Source organism: Misgurnus anguillicaudatus, chromosome 20 (genome assembly GCF_027580225.2).
Source record: "Misgurnus anguillicaudatus chromosome 20, ASM2758022v2, whole genome shotgun sequence".
In the NCBI taxonomy this organism is placed as follows: Eukaryota; Metazoa; Chordata; class Actinopteri; order Cypriniformes; family Cobitidae; genus Misgurnus; species Misgurnus anguillicaudatus.
Genome location: NC_073356.2, coordinates 21,559,015 through 21,579,581, shown reverse-complemented (window position 1 = coordinate 21,579,581; position 20,567 = coordinate 21,559,015). Strand labels below are relative to the sequence as shown.

Here is a 20,567-nt window from a genome sequence, read left to right as displayed (position 1 = left end):
ACATTAAAGAGCAGCACACGGGCTCTGTCGTGCGCGCGTGCCCTTGTGCGTGTGCGTGAGGCTGATTTCTCCCTATTACTTATGACAGCTGAGACTGGCCTGACATATGTTGTCAGCAAAGATGGAAGCTGTATGCTGGCTAATACAAAAGCTTCCTCGCTTCAGAACAGGCTAACCACAGCCTGAGAGCTATTAGTGCGCAGCTTCCTCCAAGAGTCAACTGCAAGGTTCAATTGGCTGCAAGCTTCTTTTTGTGCAAATTGGAACCAGGCAAAGCCAGGGTCTGTTAATGCCGTTATGGGTGAATTTCTTTATAAGTTGACAATGGGGAACTGTTGGCCGTTTTCTGGCTGCGAATCTTTGCACGTTTGCGTGTGCGTAGGGGGTATGCATGTTGGTGCGGGACGGGGGTCTCCTGATATTTTGGATAACATGCGACACTATGTATGTATCTGTTCTTAACAGACAGCAAGCTGTTGAGACTGAAAAGTGTACAAAAAAGCAAATTTATTGCTTTATATGTACTATAAGTCATACTTTAAGCACTTTAGTGCAAAAAAAAAAGATATTTTATGGTTTGTAAGAAGTGGTACTGAGGTAATGCCGCAGGCTGTGTTCTTAATACCATAGTACCGCATAAATCGTACTATTTCTATATGTACACTCACACACTATGCAAATTACTTGCATGCTTAGTTGACCTATGACATTTTCCAAAATGTGCAGTATGCAACATAGGCACACTGCCCATAATGCACTTCTTACAGTATTAAAAATGAAATATATACAGGGTTCCCACACCTTAGTTAACTTCAAATTCATGGACCTTTCAAGGACTTTTCAGGTCCAATACCCTCAAATTTAAAGCAACACTATGTAGTTTTTTTAACCTTTAAATAATGTCTCTAAAATTATTTCAGTGATAGAACAACTTTTAACTGGACAAATTGTACTGTTGCTGCAACCTGAGCAGCCTCCTAGCTGCTACAAGCACACTCTGAAAGTGGTGGTGGAGGGTAGAGCACACAGCCCCGCCCCTCCCCCTGCCTGCAGAAGAGTGTCTGATACCAGGCACTGTTGCGCTTTTCAACCACATGGGGGAGCTGTAAGTCATTTTTACATGGAAACTACATAGTGTTGCTTTAAGGACTAAAAGTACGTTCAAGTAAGAGCAAGGTTACATCGTGTTACCTTTTAAGATACATTTTTACAGTTCCCTTTTGAGGGAATTCGCGCTCCGTCACTGCGGTGACACTTTGGGGACGCCTCCAGGGGTAAGTGCGTCTGAACGTCTTTATCAAATTAAACCAATGGTGAGGCTTAACGACAAAGACAGGGTGACGCCGGAGTCAGGAAGTATATCGCTATCTAAAATATTGCCAAAGACGGCGTTAAAGAGATGCAGGAAGTATGGCAAGGGCGATGCAGCGTCTCGTTCCCTTCTCAGGGAACAACAGTTACATACGTAACCCGAGACGTTTTCATGTGTCAAACACAACTATGCAAAAAAAGCATTTTCGTATGAAGCATCATTCGGATACAGAAGATATAAGCATTTAAAGCAAACAGCTTAGCACGTGTGCTTAAAAGGCTATACATTTTATGATATTATCCTATACTACACAGGGAATAATATGGATTTTTTTCCAGAAAACTTCTTGGATAAAATAGATTCAAGCACTTTCAATGACCTGCATCTATGTATGTATATTTCCAAAAACTTTCCAGGGCCTTGAATCTTTTTCCCCATATTCACAAACTTTCAAGTATTTCAAGGACCCGTGGGAACCCTGTATATATACAATAGCAAGTACCATGCTCATGCCATGTTTTTTTTTTTGTAATGTATTTCTAAAGTACGATATCAATACTTTGACAGGTAAATACAAAACAAAGTTTAGAAACACACATTCTTGATTTTTTTCCACATTTTTTTCAACTATGAAATAATACAATTGTAAATATAGGAATTATGTTGTGACTAAAAGCATCCAAAATTAGTGCTGGGCAAAGATTAATCGTGATTAATTGCATACAAAATAAAAGTTAATTTTCGCATAATATATGTGTGTGTGCTGTGTGTAATTATGTATATTTAAACGCACACACACACATACATGTATACATTTCAGACATTTTTTATTTATTTATATTAATATATATATATATTATATATATATATACATAATAATTACAAACAGCACACACTCATATATTATGTTACAAATCGCTTTTATTTTGCATGCGATTAATCGCGATTAAATAAATGAAAACTATGTTATATTAATCATTTTCAAAATAGTCACCTGAATTTGCAAAATCGTACTTATGTAGTTTTATCAAAAACCTTCTCGAGGTCTAAAAATTTTTTTTTAAACAATTTTGAAAGAATTCTATTTTGGGCTCTTAATGACCCAAGTTATCTAATTATAAATATTTTTAAATACAATTTTTTGTTTTCTAATGAAACATGTATATGTTGGCAGCATATTTTGGTCTAAAATTACTACAAGTAATTTTAAACCTTAAAATAAAGGATTTTAAAAGAAACATTTCAGTCAAGTATTTCTAAACTTCTAAACAATATTAACCACGGGTCTTTCAAATACCTGAGTCTACTGACAGATATATAAAACATGTCATATTTATATCTGATAAAACTGTTTGACTTTATTAAGGAAATGTGAGTCTGCCTTGGGAATCGTTGGGTGTATAAAGGTTATAACCCCTGATGTTTATGATTTACAAGCAGTGTGTAGGAGGCAGCACGTCTCAGATCAGTACGCAATTAAAGTGGGTGTGTATTGCTCAGTGGACGGGCAATGTCAATCACCGCAGCTCTTATTTCACGTAAAAGAGAGATGTAACACCCAACGGCTCTCTGTCGACTCATGGCCTTAGGGACCGGTGGTTGTAAGACATTACAGACTGATGTATTGTGTGAATGGTCCATGTAGCACTAAGTCAACTGTCAAAGATGAAACAACATCAGAGCAAGTCACATAAAATGACAGATAATTATCAGTGACATACGCTCTTTGATCTATTGTATGTCAATCAATATGAAGTAAATATGTTCAATCTTTGTATTTTCAGTATCATTAGTGTTTCTGTCCCATTTTCCATTACCAGTAGCAATGCTCTACCAGGAACACTTGTTAGAACATTGCGTTGACATGGGTTCAAAGGTCATAGGTTCAATCCTCAGAGAACACATGATGACACAAATGTACACGGTAGCTTGATTACAATCTATAAGTTGCTCTTTTGAATAAAATGATCAAATGAATGTTGCCCTGGACCATGGATGGGTGGGGGTGTCATGGGTGTATTTGTGGCGGAATCGATGGGTCAAAATGAGTCCAAAATCATAGGGGTGTTGTGTGGGGATCATGTTCCGTGGAGATGTTTTGTTGATTTCTTGCCGTGAATGTGTTGAAGCTTTGTTTTTGTGAGTGCACGCAGTTGCTAAAGACTTAATTTGGACAACTTTAGAGGTGATTTTCTCAGTATTTAGAAAATTATTTTTTGCGCAAAGATTTTTAAATAGTTATATCTCGACCAAGTATTGTCTAATCCTAACAAGCCATAAATCAATGGAAAGCTTATTTATTATATGATGTATAAATCTCAATTTCAAAAAATTGACCCTTATGACAGTGTCACAACAACATGATCTCATGAATTTCCGTGGCATAGTCACGGAATTTTTTGCTCATTTTTCCGTGGCATTCTCACGGATTGGTTACTTAACTGCTTTTTCCTATTTTCAAACCATTGTCACTTCGGTTTAGGGTTAGATTTTGTGTTTGCGTTATTATGTCCTATTTTTTCTGATGTATTCTTTTATATTTTCTAAACTTTAATCAATTGTCACCTGGCTTTGGGGTTAGAGTTGGGTTTGGGTAGGGATGTCATTTTATGTAAATCTAACCCTAAACCGAAGCGACAATGGTAAGAAAATAGGACAAAACAGTTGAGTAACCAATCCGTAAGAATACCACGGAAAAGAAAGTCCGTGGCAGGGCCACGGAAAATGCGGAGATCCGAGAGAATGCCACGGAAAAATTAGCAAAAAATTCCATGACTATGCCACAGAAATTCATGAGATCATGTTGTTGTGACACTGCAAAACCAGTCATAAGGGTCAATTTTTTGAAATTGAGATTTATACATCATATAATAAATAAGCTTTCCATTGATTTATGGCTTGTTAGGATTAGACAATACTTGGTCGAGATATAACTATTTAAAAATCTTTGCACAAAAAAAATCTAAATATTGAGAAAATTGCCTCTAAAGTTGTCCAAATTAACTCACAAAAATAAAGTTTTGATATATTTACGGTAAGAAATTAACAAAATATCTTCATGGAACATGATCTTTACATAACACCCTAATGACCGATTTTGCTACAAATACACCCATGACACCCTTATCCATTTATGGTCCAGGGTAACTAACTATCTAATAAAAATCTACATATTCTATACATAAGGTAATGGATAATGTATAGGTTGTTATTGCAGAAATAGCAGAGGGTCTTGTATCACAACGAAAGGGCTTATTTTCCGACAACAACCGGCTGCCTGTCCATCATCCCGCTTATTGCATGGTTATTACCTAATAAGTAAGGTAAGGAACATCAAATATTGATTTGAAATATTTTATTAGCTAATTATTTAATGAATGCAGACCTTCTCTTAAATTTGGATTTAATCATTTGTAAATATAATGACACATATGTTTATTAAAGGGATAGTTCACCCAAAAATAAAAATTCTGTCATCATTTACCTACTTTCATGTTGTTAGAAACCTGTATATATTTCTTTGTTCTGATGAACTTGAAGGAAGATATTTTAAGGAATGTTTGTAACCAAACCGATCATAAGCCCTATTCACTTCCATAGTAGGAAAAAAGAATACTATGGAAGTGAATGGGGCTCACAAATAATTTGGTTACAAACATTTCCCAAAATATCTTCCTTCGTGTTAATCAAAACAAAGAAATTTATACAGGTTTGTAACAACATGAGGGTGAGTAAATGATATGTAAATTTTCCTTTTTGGGTGAACTATCCCTTTAAAAGATATTTATAACATGTTATTTATATTTAATTTTTTTGTACCTTATCAAACTGTACCTGTCAAAAATATTTGCAGCATCCAGTTTAATGTGTGAAATTGAAGGGTTGTTATCTGAGAATAACAAATCTGCAAATGTCACGACTGGCCAATCAGAATCAAGCATTCCAACGAGCCGTGTAATAAGTATTAAATAAGCTAACCTAACTGGATTTGAAACCCCTGTCTGCATATGTATTTTCTGTTATTCTATTCTTAAATTGTACTTTAATTCTTGTGGTGCTAAAAAGTTAATGGTTAGTCTAAAAACACTTTACTAGGCCCGTGGCCCATGGGAACTCATGCCTCTGGAATGATGGGAAGAGAAAATCTGCACACATCAGAGTGATGAGCCTGAAGTCTCACAGATGTATGTGTGTGTGTAGAGCAGCAATGTGTGTGCTGTTGGTGAGAAGCTGTCAAAAATGCTGATTAAGGGGCGGCCTGTGGGATCTTTCACCCACAATGAAAAGATCTTATAGTGTACTTGTTTTGATGCATTTCTGGCTTTGCGTTCTCCGAGAGCGTTTACTCACCTCGGTGTCATTGTTCAGGTTCCACAGATCCAGACGACCCATGCCATCCACAGCGGCGAAGAGCGAGGGGTGCACGGGCGACCACATCACATCGTAGACATAATCGGAATTGTCCTCAAAAGAGTACAGTGGCTTGTTTTGCTACAGGACACACAAAGAAAAGAACTAGGATGAATATAAAGAGAATAAAAGGGCAGCTTGGACAGGAACGTAGGTTTGTAAGGGGACAAGCGGAGGGTGAGAGAGCATCAGAATGAGAGAGAATGAGAGAGTGGCATAGGCGGTAGACTGAGTGGCGCTGCTGCAGCCCTGAGGCCTGTCTGGGATCGAGCTAATTAGAACCTTTGCACATACAAGCAGTGTCATAAAAAAACACAACATGAAAGTCTCTCTAAGGTGTACTGTAACCTTAGTGTAACAGCTGTCTGTGGCATGGAAGAGAAAAAAATAAAGAAAAGAGAAAGAGAGGGGTAGGTTAGATAGGGAGAGAGTTCTTGAGAATCGCTGGATGCATTCCGAACAGGTAGAAGGCAGACAGATGGGCGGGAGCAATGCAGACCACAGCACACTAATGAGACACAGAGAGAAAAAGAGAGAGAGAGAGGAATGTGCTTTAAGTCACTTGACCACACCAAAAAGATAACATACAGTGTGCATACTTAAATTTAATTTTTTATTTTATATAAACACAATGATTTAATTACAAAAGTGGTGGAACAAGAAAGGGATCATGTAAATCTGGTTAGCGCAGAATAAATCCCAACTAAGTGATCCGTATCACCCTAAAGGGATTATTTTGTGAAAACAACCGGCTGGCTGTAAATTTTCCAGCTTATTACACGCTGCTTGCTGCATGAGTAAATATTTGCACACAAAATATTTATTTATTTGGAAAAGATGCAAACCTTACGCGTAGAAAAAAAACAGCAGCGGCTTTAAGCCAAATCATGTTCAAACAACTTCAAAGGTTAAACAAGTGAAAAATGCATTTGGACTAATCATTTGTAAATAAAATCGCATATATGTAACACTGCCTGTAAAAATCAGGCTTAAGTTTCAAAATCAAATTCTGAGATCATCAAAATTTGATTTCACCCTTTCATTTCAAAAGGATTTCAATCTTTGATATGACTTTAATCAGTCAATATTAATGGAACACTCCATTTTTTTTTAAAATATGCTCATTTTCAATCCATTCAGCCGATCTCCGCGTCTGGCGCTAGCACTTTTAGCATAGCTTAGCATAATCCATTAAATCTGATTAGACCATTAGCATCGTGCTCAAAAATGACCAAAGAGTTTCGATATTTTTCCTATTTAAAACTTCACTCTTACTTTTAATTTTACGTCGGTCTTAGTACACGAACTACAGAAGAGTCAAGTTTTAAATAAAAAAAACTCTTTGGTTGTTTTTTTGGCGCGGTGCTGGTGGTCTGGTCGGATTCAATGGATTATGCTAAGCTAAGCTAAAGGTGGTAGTGCCAGACCCGGAGATCGGCTGAATGGATTCCAAAACGATAAAGGTCAAATGTTTGTCTCTGGGGGAGCTGGAAAATGAGCATATTTTCAAAAAAAAGTGGAGTGTCCCTTTAAAGATATCAATATTATATTTTCACAAAATGTTCTTTACATTCTTTAGGCAAATTTTATGTATTAAAAACTGTAAAACTTGACAAAAAATGACTTTAGCTGGGTTTTCACAGGCAGGGTCACATATGTTATTAATTATGTATGTATATTGGTAACACTTTATTATAATGTTCATTAATTAACATTAGTTAACTACATTAGTTAACATGAACTAATGATGAACTGCACTTGTGCAGCATTTATTAATCTTTATTAATGTTATTTTCAACAATTACTAATACTTTATTAAAATTTGGTTAACGTTAGTTAATGCACCGTGAACTAACATGAACAAACAATGAACAGCTTTATTTCTATTAACTAACATTAACAAAGATGAATAAATACTGCTCATGGTTTGTTCATGTTAGTTAATACATTAACTAATGTTAAATCATGAACATTATAATAAAGTGTTACCGAAATTATTTGAAAGAATGAAATTACATTGCATTTCCTGGATGAGGCTGTGTTATTAGGTGGATGTTATCTGGGAATAACAGACCTTGGAATGTTGCAACTAGCCAGTGAGAATCAAACATTCCAGAGGCGCCGTGTAATAATAATACAACATAATAAAAACATACAAAAAGAATAAATCAAAACATAACTTGTAGAATTGAAGAATCAAAAATTACGAATTTAGATTTAAGTTCTAAATTTAAAATGATAAATCATTTTTGCTGTTGGGTAAACAAGTGAACAATACTTCTTGGTAGCAGGGGATGAGGTTCTCCATAATTATATTATTTAACAATAAGTTTATCTGAATCATCCTAATTCATTTTATTAAATTATAAAAATATAACATTTGTTTAAAGACTTAAATTCGTCATAAAATGGAAGTACTGATTGTCTTATTTTCCCTGTGGTGACACATATCCGAGTAAAACAGCTTCTGAAATGAAAAAAGATAGGGCGGGACTTCAATTTATCCATCGAGATCTGATTGGATCGTTTGAAGTTGGGTCATGTTGCTAATTGCTGCAATCTTTTCCCGGGCCACGCCCAGGTGCCATAGCTCGTGACCGGAAGTAAAGAGAGATCATTTTGAGGAGATTAGCATTTTTGATTAAAGATTATGAGGGCACATGAATTTTTAAAACATAATGAAGCTCACAGATAAGCCATTTGTAATCAATACCAAAAAAATAATAGTTTTTAATTTCATTGTGACTTTAACAAGCCCTGGGTGTGATGTTCAGTGTGCACAATTTAACACATCCACTCACATGCAAACTAATATCTAACTACCAGATCACCTGCAATACAATCTATTAGATGCCACCTTTAATTTATTTGTACACGGGTACATGTTACCACACTGTTATCTATTCCATCTTATGTGCAAGAAATCAGAAATCGACTTTGTTGAAATGAACTTTGTTTAACATTGAACATCAAATAGTGTTACTGTATGTATCGCTGTGGTAATGATGTTATGCTTAAACTTGTACGGACCCAATTAGATTGAGAGCTGAGCTCTTCAGTAGATCCAAATCCTGAAGGCGCCAGTGCTGATTCTGCTCTCTCTGAGGACTACAGATCAGTTTGCAGACTGATTTTATTTTTTTCCCTCTAACAGAGCGTGATGTGCATGTTCCTCATCCTACAAAGCGGCGAACCACTCGTTCATTCGATAACCCCTCTGATGTCTGCAGAGATCTGCACATGGGATTTAGCATTTGTATACATTTAATGTACATTCTCTGTGCTGCTCGGACGTCATCACCATCACAGTCCAGTGTGCAGATTACTATACAGAAACATCAAGGACTATACTACAGGCATTTGAGAACTGAAATTAGGTTTTAGTGGACTGATACGAAAGCAAATCCCGTGTAAGGGCACAAATAAAAGGCATGAAATGTACACCATAACAACTTTTACAGTACAACATCTAGCTCAGGGGTCTCCAACCTTTTTGTGCACCATGTTGGAGACCACTGATCTAGATAAATAGAGACAGCAATGTTCTTAAAGTGAAAATTGTAACGTTTGCCTCTTTATCGCCATCTATGTTTAAAACATGACATTGCAGGTTATTTTATGTACTTATCTTTACATTGACATTTCCAGAGAAATCCATCCTAACAGCTCAACTTATAAATAATTATTATAAGCTTGCCGTTGTGAATCAGAATAAGGTAAGGAGATTACCTTGTAATGCATTATTGACACTTGTTTAACACTTTCATGTTTTTTTGTAAATTATGAGATTGTCCATGACAAAAAATAGAAGGTCAGGTGTCACCTCAAACTCACATTTATGCATACGACCTATAACGTGCGGAGGCTCCCGGGGTGCTTAGCTCTCAGCTAAGGTGTTCCCAGAACCGCACGCGAAAGACGGAGACAGGCCCGCATTCCTGCGGCTCTCCTCAAAGGGTCAGGAATTTCCCCGTCCCCAAAAAATAACACAAGCACATCCATAACATACCAGGAATGTTTTAATATCTGTCAGAATGCACAACGCATAAAATTTGGGAAGAAAATGCCCATAGCCCAATTTATTGTGACAGGACGGTATGTTGTGGTTTCAGCAAGCCCTGTGTTTTATGTACGGCTTTGCACAGATAGTGTTAAAATGTGATATGAATACTGCAGACTGGGTTCTTCATTCATACAGCCTGACTGTATTATTCATCCCAGGGCCTGAGGCGGTAGACGTGCCACTTCCTTGTTAAATGACCCATGTCCACCCTCTTCTGCAGTTGTTTATTTTCCTTATTTCTGCCGGTTAACTCCTTGTTATCTCCTTTGAAGTGCTTATGTTTGCAACATTTCCCCTTTAAGCTTTCCCTTCTGCTTTTTAAGGAACAATTCTGTCATTAATTACTTGCCCCTCATGTTGTTACAAACCCTTATACTACGGGTCTGTTGAATGCTGTATTCTGATTGGCTGAGAAATGTTCGTGGGTATGCATTAATTTCTGATAACCGCACACCTAACTTGTCAAATGTCTTAAAAATAGGCACCAGAGCAATGTTTGTGGTAACCGTGGTATAAGATGAATAATTGACTCTGGTCCTTTGAATTATTCGAAAATAATGCACGCCCGCGGTGTAACCGCTTGGCGTAGTGCAGCATTGCACCTTGGGTGTGCATTATTTTCTTATAGTTCAATGAGCCATCGTCAATTATTCCTTACATATAATGTTATTTATCCATGACACAGAAAAGGGTAACATGTAACACTGCTATTTTTTCATACAATGTACTTTACCAATGGCATGCAGTCACTTTATATGAGCAACACATTAGAGAAAAAAATTGGATAAAAATCACGGATGGATCACTGTATCAGATCTATTAGATTTATATCTATTACCTGTTTAAAAGAATGATTCATTCATATATCAGACTGATTCATTTACCTAGTTTACATAACTAGGACTTCTCATCCAATTCATCCACAGCTCAACAACAAGATCATCAGACAATAGGGTGATTCTCACGAAATCCAGATTTAGAAGGTGTCCAGCATCAAAACAATTTAAGAAGCCCTTGAAGCCAATATTTTTTGCACATATAAGATTAAAGTCTGAACTTACTATATAATAATTTTTTTAGAGGATTTAAAAATACTTTCTATAGAATTAATAACATTTTTTAGATTATTATTATAAAAAATTATCATTACCGCAATGATATTACATTAAATATATGCATTTACAAACTCATGTTTCAGTAATGAGAACTAAAAAGTTGTCTAAGTACTATGACAAACAAAATTTCAATTTTATTTGGAGAGAAAAAATAAGAACTGCTTACCTGGTAGCCACCAATTCTTTTTTAAATGTTAGTTCCTTGAGTGCTTAAACAATGATTGAAAATTGTTGTGGAGGATGAGAAAATTGGTCTGGGACACATTTATATTCCTTATTATTGTCTCTACATTTACCAATGATCACCAAATACCACATGTTTCTTTACTGTAAATGTTTATAGTATAACATGCACTGAAGCTTTTTATTTTTTAGATTTTTTAATTATAAATATTTCCATGTCAAACAACCCAAATCCAGACACGTTGCGGTAATGAAAATGTTCTCCTTAAATGTGAAAAAAAATTGGTTTGTATGATGTCATTTGAAATCATGTGCAAAGTAGTACATGAAGAGATGTTTGTAACTGTATGCTTCTTATTTTGATAGCATTTACATTTTTTATCAAAATGTTTTATGACACCTCATAAGTCTAATTTCGCGAGAATCACCCAATAATGACTTAATGGATCACATTTATGTAGCTTGACAGGGGTGGCAACTATGAATCACTTAATGAAAAAGTGGTGTATGAAATTTCTGGTACCTCTCTCATACCCAGAACCAAATAACAAAATACAGGTTGGAACAACATGAGGAGGTGTGCAGTGTAATAATGACCAAAGTTTAATTTTGGGTGAACTGTCCTTCCCCCTCTCCAAACATTCCTTCTACTGTTTCTGCATCTTTTATTCATACTTGGACCGTGTGTTTCCCTCAATGTGGGTAATATGATCTGAGCCAGTATCTCCACACAGAATGAAGGATCTGTAAGCACAACCATCTCCATACAGCACCCGCCTCATGTGGTTTGAACCGTCATCAAAAGACTCAATCATTCTGAACTTGCAGATTAGGCAGTAAGCCACTGTCCAGTGGTCTCAATGCTGTGGATCCACAATGGCTCAAACCTCAGTCAGACAGATCTTCATATAAGACAAACATATTGGTATATATAATGCACTGCCAATGTGCTGCCCTCACTGTATATAGTTAATGCAATGCCAAGGATATTAACGAAAGACATAGTGGAGGACTTGTACTTAGATGCCTAACCCACAAATACACAAGCTCAAAGTACATTATTTTAAAGGGGTCATGACATTAGGAATCAAATTTAATGGCCACTAACCTAGGTGTTTTCAGCAATATAAATATAGTCCCTGGTATCCCCAGAATGTGTCTGTAAAGTTTCAGCTCAAAATACACCACAGATCTTTCATTATATGATGTTGAACATGGCCATTAGTGGCTGCAATAAAAAAAATGTGCTGGTTTTGTATGTGTTTCTTTAAATGCAAAGAAAGCTTCTGTTCACCTCCCCATATGCAAAGTAGGGGGTAAAGCACTTACACATGTGCTTTGGACTACATTAAAACATGTGTCTCTGGCAAAACGTTGAACTACGCACTCTTAGGCGGAGTCTGTGAGGGGTTATGGTTGGGACGTAATCAATGTGATATCACATTGCTAGGGGATCCCCCACAGCCTGTTTTGTGTGACTGTTGCGGTTTAAAGGAGATTACACAAAGAAGAATAGATGGATTTGTGTAATTACAGGATGTTTCTGCACACACACAGGTGACTCGTTTTCTGATAGAAACACATTTAAAAGTGCATTTTCTAGGTTAGGGGGGGCTTTAAAGGACAAGTTCGGTATTTTACACTTAAAGCCCTGTTTTCAGATTGTTTATGATGAAATAAAACGGTTTTGACTGAAATTTGGACATATAATGCTGGCTCGAGAATTTTCGGGTGTTTGTTGTATCACCTCCCACCTCTACAATGGCTGTATAGGTGCACTGGAACAATCCTTCCTAAAATGCATTATAGTTTCGTTTACAAAGACGTGAAACTCACCGAGTGGTCAGGGTTGTTCACTGATATGCTCACACAAAAATCGCTGCAAAAGATGCTTTCCAACACGTGTTTTACCATTCGTTGTAAACTTGTGGACCTATTTTTCCAAACGCCTCACACCCGTATATTCTTCCGCAGAGAGCTTGAATACTAGACACTCCAGCCCAGTTGGTGGCGATAATCCACCTTTGCCAATTGCAAGAATACAAACAAAGTTCCCGGCGCGGAGTAATACCGTACCTCACAGCACGATAAAACCTGTTAGAATGCATCTTTTGCAGCGATTTTTGTGTGAGCATATCAATGAACACCCCTGACCACTAGGTGAGTTTCACGTCTTTGTAAACGAAAGTTTAATGCATTTTAGGAAGGATTGTTCCAGTGCACCTATGCAGCCATTGTAGAGGTGGGGGGTGATACCACAGAAACCGAAAATTCTCAGGGCAGCATCATATGTCCAAATTTCAGTCAAAACTGTTCTATTTCATCATAAACAATCTGAAAACAAGGCTTTAAGTGTAAAATACCGAACTTGTCCTTTAACAGGTCTTGGTGTCATTAATACATCCTGCAAGTTACACAGCTTAAAACACACTCCTTTACAGTTAAGTAAGCATTTAAGCAACCATTCTCTGGAAAAAAAACCTGAATGAATTGCGACCCTGGAACACAAAACCAGTTTTTTTGAAATTGAGATTTATACATATTTTACAATATTTGCAGGAGATACAGCAATTTGGAAATCTTGAAACCTATGCTAAAAAAACTCTTTTAAATGTCAAAGTCAAAATAAAGTACCTACCAATGCATATTACTAATAAAAAGGTTTGTTTTAGTAAGGAAAATTCACCAATAACAAGGTAACTATTCTTTTACTATAGTAAAATCATGTTTGATTGTGACAATAAAACAACACTAACGTTTTAATATAACAGCTAAACTAAATTAAACAACAGTCTTTATATCATTGTATAAAAAAATTATTTTGAGTGCTTGGCAAAGATTAATCGCGATTAATCGCATACAAAGTAAAGTGATTTTTTGCATAGTATATGAGTGTGTGCGGTGTGTAATTATTCTACCCTATCACACGGCAAGTCGTGTTATAGTCAGAAAATATTTGATTCATTTATTTGTGTTATTGACACAATTTTCCACTGTTTTTCGTGCCACTGGAGCATGGAATGTCTTTCACTCAGCATGAATTTTTATACATAGTTTTTCGTGTCTGTGGCACGACTTTCTTTATCGTGGCATTTCATATTTTTTCTCATTGTTTTTTTTCTATTTTTAATCACTGTCGCTTGGGGTTAGGGTTAGATTGGGGTTTGCGTTAGGATATAATTTTATGCATTGGTTTCTACATGTTTTTCTTCTCCTTTAAAACTATTCTCACTTGGAGTTGGGGTTTGGGTTAGGATGTCACTAGTCTCACGTAGCCAGACCTTCAATACTGAAGGTCTGGTGTTTTTCGCTGCTTTTTCTGGACAAAGCCCGCCCACGAGCTGTTTGACCGACATGTCAAACAACCAATCACAGTTTGTTTCGTCTAGCATCACGTTTCGGACTCCCCACAATAACAAGCCGGCTGGCAACAAGTCATTTATTGAAATAACCAGCCGCAACCGATTAGCATCTAAATAAACAACATTACTCACCATAGGACAACGTTGAGCACTTCATCAACAGCCACACCAATGAGACGCTCCCGTTAAACGTCTGTTTGAAGCATATCTCTCCATTTTTTAACACATACAAGCAATTCAGGAGAACCAAACCTTTTTACTCCACTAACTGCCTCAAGCAAAACTCTTGGACATCTTTTAGAGAGTCTATGCTGCGAACTTTGCATATTTTTTAGAATTCAATGTTTAGCTAATCATGATAACTGCTCATTATTATCCACGTGAACACGACTGATTCTCTTCCTCAATGGAACGTCAGAGCTTTGTTTTCCAGGGACCGAAACTAACCGCGACACTCGCGTCTCCTGGAAATCTGGTTTATTTCAACCGATCAAAGACGACTTTGACATTCTCACAGGGTTTCCAGAAAAGTGTACGAAAAACATCAGACGTTTAGCCAACAGTCTGTGGGCGTGAAGTCTGAGGCTGAGACTAGGATGTCACAGAAAGTGATTCTAACCCCAACCCCAAGCGACAATGGTAAAAAAAAAGGAAAAAATAATGAGAAAACAAAACAAAATGACACAATAAAGAAAGTCGTTCGTGCTCCAGTGGCACGAAAAATAGCGGAAAATTGTGTCAATAACACAAATACAGTAATCAAATATTTCGTGACTATAGACCGTTTCAGCAGTAACAACATAAACAAGTGGCTGTCGCGGTCCGCACGTAACTTCCAAGAAACTCCGCTAAGAATAAATAACAACAAAGTTCTTTAAACGTAGTTTATTTATATAACAAGCAAAAAACAACACATAGATTTCCTAGGAAACCAAAACATTTGTTATTTTCAACAGGGCATTTGTTCAAGAGTTCAGTTTAGCAACTAGTCAGACCATTAAAAAAACGAAACCGAAGTAAGGTTCGGATCCAGACGTGTATCACGTGCGTCCGATGAAACCGTCTATAACACGAATTTCTGTGAGATTGGGTTGCATTATTATGTATATATAAATACACACACACACACACATATTCATGTATGTATTTAAGAAACATTAACATGTGTATATATATTTATTTCTATTTTTATATATTCTATATTATATATTAACAATAAAAATGGATATATAAATAAAAATGTTCTGAAATGTAAATATGTACAGTATGTGTGTGTGTGTGTGTGTGTGTGTGTGTGTGTGTGTGTGTGTGTGTGTGTGTGTGTGTGTGTGTGTGTGTGTGTGTGTGTGTGTGTGTGTGTGTGTGTGTGTGTTTTTAAATATACATAATAATTACACACACATACTGTATATTAGGCAAAAATGCACTTTGATTTTGTATGCAATTAATCGCGATTAATCTTTGCCCAGCACACTTTCTTTATTTATATTTACATTCAAAACCTTTAAGCTTTTCGTTTTATTACTGATTAAAAAGTATGTCAAAACTACATTTTAAATTAAATTTAAATTAAGTAAATGAAGTATTTTTATAACACTTAATAAATAAAAAGATCCCGGGCATTTGGTTTTTTTTTTTTTTGCTTTTGTACCGAACCATGACCCCTGAACCTAAGCGTGACTTCTGTGTACCGTTACATCCCTACTTAAATTTGCATGTTTTTCAGCAAAAAACTTTAGTAATATTATAAGTACACCACAGGGAAAATAATAGAATAATAAAAAACTCGTCATGACCCCTTTAATGAACTTTCAATGAGCAGAAAAGCTAACAAAGTTAAGACTCTTGAATGAATTCATTACTTATGCAATCATCGTTAAACGGTGACTAATTTTATTTCTGAGCGGGGGGGATAAGAAGTTTAGTGCTCGGGGACTGCATGCCTCTTATTAAAGCCGCAAAAAACATCTTTATTCAATTTCCGTACAATATTTTGCAATATGGTGTGAAAAGGGAAGAAGGTGGATGTCAGATGATCGGAGTATAGAGCATTGCACAAAGGTGTAAAATCTGGATGTTACAATATACATCTTACTTTTTGCTGTGAATTCTTACCTTTGTGCTCCACAATTTTACAGTCCAGTCAAAAGAGGAGGTGACAAACAGGTGGGAGAAGTCGACAGGACCCATGGCGCTGTGACAACTGATGCCTGTCACTGGCCCCTGATGGCCCTCAAACATCTCACAGATACCAGCTTTACTGCGGAGCAGCACAAAGAGAATTCAAGACCGAGACGAGTGCCTTTCAAGGGTTAACATGGACAGTCATTCAAACGCAATGTGTCTGTGCATGTCCCATTCACCTGCCATGTCTTGACGCCGTATACACTGTTCCCTCCTCACTGCCGACTATATAATTATTGACGTCTCCAGCGGGGAACGCCATCCCGGTTACAGCCACAGGCTTAGATTTATTATATACCAGCTCCATGCTCTCCTACAATAGACACGCATGTGCCGCCATTACATACTGTACCAGACAATGGCAGCAAGCTGACCTTCATACAGGTGTGATTGATGCTGTGTCACCACTGACCTGCGGCTGTGACAACATATCCAAACTCCAAGAGCACATCCTGCCGTCTGTGGACACTGTGATCAAGTTGTTGGCATTCTGGGTGCCCACCACATTTACGCAGTATACAGGGTGCTTGGACAAAACAAATCACATATTTAAAATCTGAGCAGTGCAGGAAAAAACTCAATTTTTGAGTCATATGCCATAGCTGGAAATGGGCCTTTAATAAATTCTAAACCCAATGTCTACACAGACACAGCCTGTGTACTAACCTGTCCCGAGCATCTGCCCGTCTGCAAATACAGTCGATTGTGTAAATCCATTATGTCGTTATTGCCATTAATTTGATTTTTGTTTTTTGCCCAACAATGGGTCCTTTGAAAGGGATCGGTGGAGTGATGAGACGGCAGTCGGGACATAGACTTGCATTATTGAGGGCACGGGAGTTTAAATCCTCAGCATGTATGGCATTCAGGGGCCATGTGTGTGGCGACCGAGCACAATGAGGGTCTATGGACATCCCTATCCTCAGCCGCTAGGCTGTACTGTCTTTATTGCATGACAAGGAGTTAGATGGGGCTCATTGAGCCTGACTGTGCTGACAGAATTAGTCTAGCCCTCGGTAGACGGCGGGCGGCCTTACGCACTGATCTATGAGTTAATGCTAAAGTCGGCGGTGAAATGAATCTAAGGTCACAACAGTGAGGAGTGACTGCTTTTGTTGGTGAGCAATTAAGTAAATGTTGCAATCCTGCTAATGTAACTTCATAACTACATTTTTCAATAGCGTGACAGTAGCTGACCTATTTTAAAAAATAATAGCTTTTCTGCTAACAAGTTATTTTTTCAAGTGAGACGCATTATAATGTGACAAAAGGGCACATTGCTGTCACATTTTTTGCATGCGACTCTTTGTATGCCGCCTTTCTGCCGTGCAAACCGAGGCGGTAATTGAACATGATTTCTCTTTAGTTGAAAGTCTAATTCGCTTCAGTTCATAGTGTGAGACTGTATCTGTAGTGCGTTTCTGGGGTCTTACTGTGTGCGCTGCAGCGGACAGTGGGGTCCTCTGAACCGGCGTCCTTCTGTGGCTTCGGTTGTCCCAGAGAACAATCTGCCCCGAGTATGTGCCACCCACCAACAGGTTAGGATGAAACCGTGCAAAACCCACAGACAACACTGGAGACTGAGAAGATAACAAGACAACATTTTCAGGATATTAAAAACAAAGACTGTTAAAGATAGAGGGAAAAAGATAAAGAGATGATCACAGAAAGTGGAGAAGTACTACAAGTAATTTGGGTGATATTTGAGGGTGAAAATATGATCAACTACTAATAGCAGTTGTCAAATATCCCCACCTACTGTTGAGTTTCACTCTGCATTATGCCTACATAATAATTATTTATGCATATACATTTATTATACATTAATAAATTTAGATTAGTTTGTTTTGACTTTTCTCCCGTTTATGGTTTTATTAAAGCTGCTTCTTTTTCTTTTGTTATGGGCCGTGGTCACGAGAGGTTTTAATAATTTATTTACCTGACAGTAGGTAAAACATTTGTTTTTGTAGAAAGAAATAATTATGTAAACAACATTTATTTAAAAGGAATAAATCTTCAACAGGTGGTCTGGGGGACCGTAGTGGTATTACCGGGGTTCTCCAAATATTGCTTGAAATAATTAAATTTTTTTGTTGTTGAAAAATTACTTTAGGCATCAAACATAAAATGCAATAATAGGCATGTTTTAATTAAATAAAATAAAATAAAGAGCATAAAGCTGCCACATTAAATGTATGTGACAAAAAAGTACAGTACTGTACTGTGCAAAAGTCTTAGGCCATCATGCCAGAATTACATTTGTTGTTTTTGCGATGTTATAGTGATCATATAGAATTATTTCTCAGTCTTTTTAATACAATACATCCAGAAAATACAGGAAATGTGTATGTAGTATTAGAAACTGTATAAAAGTATAAACTGAAGTGTCAAGTTTTTAAGGTAAACTCCCCTTCCACTTGAGCAATAGCAGGAAACTGCAGGATCTCTTAAACCTTAATAAAATTAAATCCTCATTTCTAATTTTAAAGAAATTAGTCTTTTTACTTCATTCTGCTCAAAAACGCTCAAGATGTGTTTAATGGTCACACTAAACACTGATGATGACTTAAAAAGACATTTAGTCCTGAAAATTTTATTTTTTATACATATTTTCTGTTTGTATCTTAATAAAATAGATTGAAAAATAAATATGGATGGACATTAAAACTTCTAACACAAGACTTTTGCACAGTACTGTATGTTTTGACACATGTACTAGAGGGTCCTTGCTTTTCCTCTCTAAACATCTAGAAGTCCTTAGCCTGACGAATGGTTAGGATTAGTTAAACCTCTGGTTTACAGCAAGATGCAATTTAGACATTTCAATGTAAATAAAATGAAGCGCTGTTCATTCTTAAATCTATGTTTTGAATTGCAAGAACGGTCATCCCAAAACACATTATTTGTCATCGGTGTAACGGATTAGAAAACTACTAACCATCAATTTTGTTTGTTTTATATATTTTAATATGTCACTAGTTTTGCTGATGATGAAGAGAAGGAGGAAGGGTTCAAATTAAAAATCTCGTCAACACTTTACAATAAGGTTGTATTTCTAAGTTAATGCATAAGCTAACATGAACTAACAATAAACAATACTTCTACAGCCAGTGGCGGCTCATGACTGCTCATCCGAGAGGCGCACATTAAAAATAAGTGTTTGGAGTGTCATGTGTGTTGTTTGTGTTTTCAAAATATATGTTTGTTGCGTGATGTGAACCATGTGCATCATGTGTTTTGTGCCTGCTGCACACGCGCCAAAACCGTTAATGATAAAAGAGATGCTCGCGTTCACAAAATACACGCAAGACATTCCCTTAAAACTAAACTCTGATTACGCATGAGATTATGCGAGTATCTGGCAAACACGAGCGTCTCTTTTATCATAAACCCTTTAGACGCGTCTGCAGCAGGCACTTATTTTGACAAGACACGTGATGCACACACGATCTATTGATGCGCAGAACACATATTTTGAAATTATGAACCACACACATAATGGGCTACATACATGTTGTGACGAACTTCGCATCGAGCGCCCTCGAAAAAAGAAGTCCTGGCCGCCACTGTCTACAGCTTTAATTCATGTTAATTCCAGTATTTATTAATAAAAGTTTTAAAATCAAAAGTTTGAACTGTAAACATTTGTTAATGCACAATAAACTAACATTGGCATTAACTTACATTACCAAAGATTTTTAAATTCTAAAAATGTAAATTGTTAGTTTATCTTAGCTACTGCATGTTAATGAATACAACCTTATTGTAAATTGTTACCGTGCTCTTATTAGGGGAAGGTTTTGGGCACAGTACCAAACTATGCTAAGGATTGCGGGAGCAGTAGTTTTATATTACAGCATCATAAACAGAGCGCAGTTGAGCGTGAAGCCTGACCTTTTGTTGTGACAGCCACAGCCTTGAACCTTCCATCCATCTTC

At 36.8% G+C, this 20,567-nt stretch overlaps 3 protein-coding genes across 3 annotated transcripts in view; 2 read left to right on the top strand and 1 right to left on the bottom strand.

The window, feature by feature from the left end:
- LOC129454553 (electrogenic aspartate/glutamate antiporter SLC25A13, mitochondrial) overlaps positions 1-9,163 on the top strand; it is a 63,885-nt gene extending 54,722 nt beyond the window's left edge. The window contains exon 9 of the transcript XR_012359727.1: positions 8,877-9,163. The gene's annotated coding sequence lies outside the window, so the exon portion shown is untranslated. The remainder of the gene's footprint in view (positions 1-8,876) is intronic.
- Positions 1-20,567, top strand: part of chrac1 (chromatin accessibility complex subunit 1) — a 443,634-nt gene that overhangs the window by 227,116 nt on the left and 195,951 nt on the right. The gene's annotated exons all lie outside the window — the stretch shown is intronic.
- LOC129454550 (cytoplasmic dynein 1 intermediate chain 1) overlaps positions 1-20,567 on the bottom strand; it is a 70,785-nt gene that overhangs the window by 5,344 nt on the left and 44,874 nt on the right. The window contains exons 11-15 of the mRNA XM_055219109.2: positions 18,063-18,209; positions 17,042-17,155; positions 16,809-16,942; positions 16,561-16,705; positions 5,663-5,803 (exon numbers count right to left, since the gene is read on the bottom strand). Coding sequence (XP_055075084.1) covers positions 5,663-5,803; positions 16,561-16,705; positions 16,809-16,942; positions 17,042-17,155; positions 18,063-18,209 — 681 coding nt within the window. The remainder of the gene's footprint in view (positions 1-5,662; positions 5,804-16,560; positions 16,706-16,808; positions 16,943-17,041; positions 17,156-18,062; positions 18,210-20,567) is intronic.